The sequence below is a fragment of the Nelumbo lutea genome, chromosome 1 (genome assembly GCF_056320005.1).
Source record: "Nelumbo lutea isolate HS-2025 chromosome 1, American lotus-T2T, whole genome shotgun sequence".
Classification (NCBI taxonomy): Eukaryota; Viridiplantae; Streptophyta; class Magnoliopsida; order Proteales; family Nelumbonaceae; genus Nelumbo; species Nelumbo lutea.
Genome location: NC_142684.1, coordinates 126860876 through 126869216, shown reverse-complemented (window position 1 = coordinate 126869216; position 8341 = coordinate 126860876). Strand labels below are relative to the sequence as shown.

Sequence of the window (8341 nt, the reverse complement as noted above, 5' to 3'; positions counted from 1 at the left end):
AATTCAGCCCATATACCTAGATAATATTAATGGTTAATATTATGGAATTTTAACAGGCTTCCAACGGGCTTTACAGATAATTAATTGATTGGATCAATTTATCCCTGCATGAGATGTATGGATGTGTGATGTGCTGCGTACATGGTCCATAAGTACTTGGCCCATGCTCATTCGATAGTGGCTCTTGCGCACACCATGGCTGAATGCACATCATTGCCATTGTGTCCCTTTTGGTCATTGGATGACCTCCCTCAGTGGTGGGCCCCACACCTCATCGAGAGATTACGTGCGGAACCCTAGCCGATTTAAGGCCCACTGAAATCTGGCTTTATGAAAGTCAGTGGAAGCCACTTTGGTTTGACCTAAATCAAACTAGGGCGTAATTTTTGTTCCCTCCAGCTAATATGAGTGCATGTGATAGGGAGATTCATATGATGAACTCTTTAAAGGCCTTTCGTCATTAGCATGAGGATGGGTCCTTCAGTAATGAGGAAACGCACCAGAAAATGAGCTTTCCATTTGCTGTTGGGCTTGTCTGAGTGTTTCCTAAGATGATAGGGGCGTCATAGACCGATGTGGGAGGGGCTTCACCAGAAAATGGGAACTCTCTCACGGTACCTTGGCGTTCACGAACATGATGGGAAATCACTCACTGGACAGAAATGTTTACCTGAAAACGGCTCTGAACCTTGTCTGACAGAGGCCAAAGGGAAAATTCATATGATGAGTGGATATGATCCTTCACAGAAAGGTGTTGGGGTTATGCAGCTGAAACAGTTGGCTCCATGCACCCTATGTGATTTCCCACATTTCCAGAGACAACCCGTAGTTCCATCACTGAGAAAGGAGGGAAATCTCAGAGATGAATAAATAGAAATGGATCGTAGATTAAAAGCCATATCTTTGAAATGAACATGAATCAAATTAGGTTTTGGACTGATGTTTGCTCTTTTATCAGAAAATGACAAACGGATCTTTTGCAAAGCTTCTTGATGACAACAAGCTTAAGGGCCCAAACTATGCCGACTAGTACAGGAAACTTATGCTGGTCCTAGCTTCAGAAAAGTTGGACAAAGTGGCAAAGAATCCTGCCCCGGAGCGTCCGGGAGACAATGCTTCTAAGGCCCGAAGGAGAGACTATTAGGAATGGGAGGAGAAAAACTCCCTAGCCCGGTGCTACATCATCGCCTCCTTGGACAACCCAATACAGAGGCAGTTCGATCAGATCGAACTTGCCAATGACATATTGGATAGCCTGAGGACGATGTATGAAGAGCAGAATCGTTCTACTCGGCAAAAGGTTTTGAAACAGTTTCTGATCACTCAAATGTCCAAGGGCCAACAAGTTCACGACCATTGTCTTCGGATGATGGGTTACATCAACGAACTGGAGGCTCTTGGATCCGGGCTGGACTTCGCAACCCAGATAGACGCTATCCTTAATTCTTTGCCTCCTTCCTTTAATCCATTCATCATGAACTATAACATGAACAAGCTGAATGTCAGTTTGCAAGAGCTCAGCAATATGTTGCAAAGAGCTGAAGAACTGATTAAAAAGGATGAGCCTGTAGCTATGCTTGTTGAAGCTAGCAAAACGGGCAAGAGAAAGAGGAAGGCAAAGAAGCCTCAGAAGAAAGCCACCAATGGCAAAAGGCAGAAGAAAGACAAAGCATCAGATGCCTGTCACTTCTGCAAGAAGACCGGCCACTGGAAATGGAATTGTCCTGCCTATTTGGAATCCAAGAAAAGTAATTTTGAAACTTGTGTTATAGAAACCAATTTATTGGTAGCTTCTGCGTCCTGGTGTATTGACTCTGGGGCTTCAACTCATACGTGTAACTCACTGTAGGGGTTCAAGGTAAGCAGAAGGCTGAGTGAAGGAGAAGTCACTCTCTACTTGGGGACTACTGCAATTGTTGCAGCCACGACAATAGGAACCGTGGAGTTAATTTTTAGAGAAGGAAAAATTGTACTCAAAGATTGTCTTTATGTACAAAACTTAAGAAGAAATTTGATTTCTGTTTCAAAACTGTGTGCAGATAGTTATTCTGTCTTATTTAGTAATACGATTACTATTAAAAGAAATAACAGATTCATCGCATACGGGGAACTGGAGAACGGTCTCTATGTTCTACATCCTTTTCTAGAAACTAACATAACCGAAACTACGTCGGCTGAAATCCCCAAGAAGAGAGCCCGTGATACAGTTAATCCCACGTGTCTGTGGCACTACCGACTTGGCCACATCGGTATTGACCAAATCACAAGGTTGGTAAAGGATGGTCCTTTGGATTTTCTAACTGTAGAAGAGCTTCCCACTTGTGAGCCTTGCCTACAAGGCAAGATGACGAAACGGCTATTTAACGGTAAGCCTGGAAGATGTGCAGGCACACTTAACCTAATACATACTGATGTATGTTGTCCCCTGAGTGTTAGGACACGGAATCAACACGTGTATTTCATCACTTTCATTGATGACTTCTCACAATATGGTTACGTGTACCTAATGAGACACAAGTCTGAATCCTTTCAAAAGTTCAAAGAGTTTAGACAAGAGGTCAAGAAACAGTTGGGGAGAGAAATTAAAGCCCTTCGATCTGATCGAGGTGGCGAATATCTCTCTGACGAGTTCAGGGACTAATTAAAGGACAATGGGATAGTATCACAATTAGCTCCTCCTGCTACACCACAACTTAACGGTGTTTTAGAGAGGAGGAATATGACCTTATTGGATATGGCCCGGTCACTTGTCATCACTCAGAGTTACCCACATTCTTTTGGGGTTACGCATTAGAGACTGCGATTTACGTGCTGAATCGGGTTCCAACCAAATCGGTTCCGAACACTCCATATGAACTTTGGACCGGAAAGAAACCAAGTGTCAGACACTTGAAGATTTGGGGTTGTCCAGCACACGTTAAAAGAACGAGTGCAGACAAGTTGGAATCCAAGACCAACCATTGCCTATTTATAGGCTTCCCAAAAGGCTATGTAGGTTACATTTTCTATGACCCAAGTGAGCAGAAAGTGTTCTACAGTCGAAATGCCCAGTTCTTGGAGACCGATTATATCCTGGACACCCATCGTCAGGAAATTGTTCTTGATGAGGAGAGTTTAGGAGCAGTGAGAGATGTTCCACAAGTTCCAGGTAGTGACCAACCTAGAAGATCCACTCGGGTATCCAGGCCACCAGTCCGTTATGGTTATGACCAGGATAGTTACCTGGTGGAAACCTTGGCTAGTGAGGAGGATCCCGTGACTTACGCGGAAGCTATGTTGGACATAGATTCCTAGAAGTGGGTGGAGGCCATGAGAGCAAAGATGGACTCAATGGATACCAATGGAGTCTGGACTCTAGTAGATCCGCTCTCCGGGGTAAAAGCAATCGGTTGCAAATGGATTTACAAGAGGAAGAAGGGCCCCGATGGTAGAGTTGAGACCTTCAAAGCTCGTCTGGTGGCGAAAGGGTACACTCAGAAAGAGGGCATCGATTATGAGGAAACCTTTTCTCCTGTGGCCATGCTTAAATCTATTAGGATCCTGCTAGCTATAGCAGCATACCATGATTATGAGATTTGGCAAATGGATGTCAAAACTGCATTCCTGAATGGAGATCTTACTGAAGATATCTATATGCAACAGCCGCAAGGCTTCATAGCTGCGGGTCAGGAAAACAAGGTATGTAAACTTAATAGATCCATTTATGGACTTAAGCAACCTTTAGAAGTTGGAACATCCGTTTTGACTCTGTCGTCAAATCGTTTGACTTTGAGCAGAATCCGGATGAACCCTGTGTTTACAGGAAGTACAGTGGAGATAAGGTTACTTTCTTGGTTCTGTATGTAGATGACATTCTACTCATTGGGAATGATGTAGGAATGTTAACTACGGTGAAAGTATGGCTTTCATAGCAATTCTCCATGAAAGATCTTGGAGTGGCCTCCTACATACTAGGTCTTCAACTCTATAGAGATAGATCGAAGCGGATAATAGGATTATCCCAATCTGCCTACATTGACAAAATAGTCAAGAGATACAGCATGGAAAGCTCCAAGAAAGGAAATGTTCCTTTCAGGCACGGAGTCACTCTCTCCAAGAAGATGTCTCCCAAGACTTCTGAGGAGATTGATGGCATGAAGGACGTTCCCTATGCCTCTGCCATAGGGAGCATCATGTATGCCATGCTATGCACTTGCCCTGACATTGCTCAGGCGGTGAGTGTAGTAAGTATATTTCAGGCCAACCCAGGGCAAGAGCATTGGAATGCTGTGAAAAACATACTTAAGTACCTTCGAAGGACAAAAGAGTTTTGTCTAGTATTTGATGGTAATTCACTCCAGATCCAAGGGTATACAGATGGCGATTTCCAGTCGGATCCAGATGATAGAAAGTCTACATCTGGATATGTTTTCACGATAAGATCGTGTGTTGTTTCCTAAATGTCAGCAAACAGGGGTCCTAAGTAGCAAATTAATAGTCTCCACAACCCAAGCCGAACACATTGTCGTAAGTGAGGCTGCCTCATGAATGAAGGTGTTCATTCATGAATTTGGAATTCAGCACATCACCCATTCCACTGTTGTATGACAACACTAGACCTATGATAGGATGAAGTTAAGAGGTAGCATCAGCGGAGAATGTGGAAGACCCATTGACTAAGCCACTGACACAGAAAGTGTTTATGAAACACATGGAAAGTCTGGGACTCCGGCTAGTACCTGATTGGACCTAAGTGCAAGTGGGAGCTGTTAGACAGTTTTGTATGCCCTTAGCTTCAATCAAAATGATGTACTTTATGAATTTATTGTAAATGAATAAAAGTGCATATTTGATTCATGTTCCCTTGGTATGTTTCTGTGTAATACCCTTAAACTGGACACTTAATGAGACTCGTGTTAGTTTATAATGTTCACAGCCAGTGGGTCGGTTTAGGGAGACCTATCCTGACAAGGCTGACACTGTGGTGCCGCCAAGTCGGTTGGGGTGCTTGTCTCAGCTACCAGGGTGAGACCCTAGGCACAACAGTGTGGGATTAATTGAATCTTTGAATTGGACCAGATTTCCAGTATTGCCCTGGACCTTGGAGATTGATGGGCAAAACTGGAAAGTTACACCCGACCCCTAGACTCGATTATGATACTGCACTAGGTGTCGGATTAGGCTGTCTTTGATGTACCAATCAATGAGATCCTTAGCGGGGGTCAAAACCTGGGTATGTTGGGACAGTCTAAGAAATCATCTGAGTGGGTGATCATAGTGACAGGATCAGTCCCTTTGTTGGACAAAGGTAATGATCGGGGATGCACTCTCACTGATGGAAACCAAGATTGCTGGCAGCCGATTTCAATCGTTGAGATTTGTTTTGCAAAATATATTTTATATGAGATATAAAGGTATATATATTATGGTTTCGAAATGATTTGCAAAAGGTTTTAATTCCCGGGATCCATACTTGAGAGAGTGCAACACTGTTCATTGCACCGAGGGAGAGGTCCTCTCTTGTCGGGTAGTGTATGATCATTATGGGCTGAGAGGTTAAATGTAAGACCATTGAGGATAATACCTGATGGGCTAATCTTGCATCTGCCCACACTCCCTAGGTGTTACAAGGTGGTTTGGCCCAGGGACCACTTAGGGTAAGTGTTGGGCCCATAGAGCCCATCTGATGGGTTTCAGGGGGTGCACTGTCCATAATAGTGTATTCGGCCAGGCCTTGTAACAAAGGCTGGGCTGAACCCATGTGGTTGATGTGTAGATCAATGTTTGGGTCCCACGCCATACAAGGAAGCCCAATTGGGCAGCAGTTTGGAAGGCTTATTGAATACATAACCCTAGATGGGCCTTAAGCCTATTTCGAACTGGGTTAATTTGATTAGTCTTTAAGGGGCGAATTCTGAGATAAGATCAGCTGATAGGATTGGGCCCACACCCTATCCACTCAGAGAGTCTAAGATCTGAATGAGATTTAGATTTGGAAACTTCCTAATTAGATTAGGAGCTGGCTGATCTAATCTACAGATAAGATAATGATTATCCCTTATCTTAAAGGGACTTCTAATCCAGATATGATTTGGGTTAGCAACTCCTAATGGGATTAGGAGCTGATCCCTTTAAGTCTATAAATGGAAGAGGGGGCGGCAGCCTTTAGACACAACATCCAATAGACTAAAGTCTTGTCTTTAGAGCTGAGATCATAGAGGAGAGAATTCTGCACCCTGCAAATTCTCTCTAGCCGTCTCCTTCCTGTAGCCGCCGCCTATAGCAGTTCGATCTCCATTGCTTGGGGGAAATCAAGATTGGATCTTGATTCCAATCTTTTGGAGAAAAGATTGGTAGGAGTTGTATTCACAAGCCGTCCAGGTGATTCTTGGGAAGAATCAAGTTCTTAGGAAGGACACTGCTGATTCTGCTCCACCTTGCACCGCGCCATCTTCAGTGGGAGTAGATTTTGGTTTCTACATTGGGTGTGAACACCTCCATTGAGAGATATTGATTCTCTATATCAGGAATTATCTCTCCCTACTCCTTTTGGTTCAGATCTGGTTCAGTTTATGGTTCAAGAATGATCATTGAAAATATGATTTTCTAAATAGGGAATTCGATTCCCAGTTGAAGGAATTTTTTTTTGAAATTCGCCCCTTTATTCCGCATTCTTGGGCGTCCATGTGATGGATTTCCTATCCCTTCAGACACAGAGAGCTTCAAACTTCCGGTCGATGAACTACGTCCCTTTGTCTGTGATGAGGATGCATGGAATACCGAATTGGCAGACAATACTTTTCCAAAAAAAATTCTGGGCATTATGCACGGTAATGCATGCCAGAGTTTCAGCTTTCACCCATTTGGTGAAGTAATCCACGACCACCAGGAGGAACTTCTTCTGCGCAACCGCGGTGGGGAAGGGACCAAGGATGTCCATACCCCACTGAGAGAATGGCCACGGGCTAGTGATCGGTTTCAAGGGGACTGCGAGCTGATGATGGAGATAGGAATGTCACATTTTCAAACTAGCTGGGCTACATCTTGCTTCATCGTCGGCCAGAAATAACTTTGCCAGAGTGCCTTGTGTGCCAGGGTGCCCACATCGGGTGGTCTCTGCAGATACCTTTGTGGATCTCCCTGAGGATGTAATATGTCTCGGCTAGAGAGAGACACTTAAGGTAGGGAGAGTGTGCAAGCGGTGGTAGAGCTGACCTTGGATGAGGAAGTACCGAGCTGATCTATGTTGGAGTCTCTTTGCCTTCGTTCGATCTTATGGAAGCGTGCCTTCTCGAAGGTACTATGTGATGGGGTCCATCCAGGATGGACCGTTGTGCACTGGGAGTATGAGGAGGGCTGTCAGTGAGATGCTCGACTGAGCTTGCGTGTCTAACCACACTGTTGAGTCGAGGTTGACTTTCGCGAAGCTAACTAGTTTTGACAGCGCACTGACTCGTGTATTTTTGGCTGGAGGAATCTGCTGGATGTTGAAATGCCCAAGTCAGTGGATGAGGTCTTGCACCTTCTGTAGATAGCTCACCATCATAAGTGCCTGCGCCTCAAACTGGTCAAGGATTTGGTTGACTACCAACTGGGAGTCATTGAAGGCTTCAATTCTCTGGGCTCCCAGGTCTAAGGTGAGGCGAAGTTCGACGATCAGGGCCTCATACTTAACTTCATTGTTGGATTCTTTAAACTTGAACCTGAGAGCATGCTCTAACACCGTGTCATCTAGGCTGGGAAGAATGAGGCTGGCCCCGCCGCCTTGCTGATTTGATGAGCTATCTACATGCAGAGTCCATACTTGTGGCGGCGGGGCATGATCTTTGGTAGTGAATGTGCATTCAGAAATGAAGTCGGCCAAGGATTGAGCTTTGATTGCATGTCGGGGTGCATATTTGATGTCGAACTCACTCAGTTCTACGCTCCATTTGATCAAGCGACCAAATGATTCTGGCCTTTGGAGGACTTGCTTGAGCGACTGGTCGGTGAGCACTCGAATGCTGTGGGCTTGGAAGTATTGCCTAAGCTTCTTGGCCGAGGTAACCAATGCCAATGCCATTTTTTCCAAGTTGGAGTACCGGGTTTCCGTGTTTTTGAGAACTTTGCTGGTATAGTAGATCGACCTTTATACCCGTGCTTCCTCCTTAACCAACATCGACCTAACGACCTCATCCTTGGTTGAGAGGTAGAGCAATAGCTCATCCCCTGGGCTCGGTTTGTTGAGGAGTGGCGGTGAGCTCTGATACTGCTTCAGTTTGTGAAAGGACCATTCACATTCCTCGGTCCATTGGAAGTCCTTTGGTCGCTTAAGGGCTTTGAAGAAGGGCAGACACCGGTCCACAAATTTGGACATGAATCT

The 8341-nt window shown here is 44.8% G+C and overlaps 1 protein-coding gene across 1 annotated transcript; it reads right to left on the bottom strand.

Moving 5' to 3' along the window:
- Positions 1 to 7480: 7480 nt before the first annotated feature.
- Positions 7481 to 8041, bottom strand: LOC148877418 (uncharacterized). The gene has a single exon (XM_088969888.1). It carries the CDS (start codon positions 8039 to 8041, stop codon positions 7481 to 7483), a length of 561 nt encoding a protein of 186 aa, XP_088826014.1.
- Between the last annotated feature and the right edge of the window lie 300 nt (positions 8042 to 8341).

What these genes read in the sequence shown, in the direction of transcription:
- LOC148877418 (XM_088969888.1), bottom strand. Translation starts at nt 8,041, where the DNA reads ATGGCATTGGCATTGGTTACCTCGGCCAAGAAGCTTAGGCAATACTTC.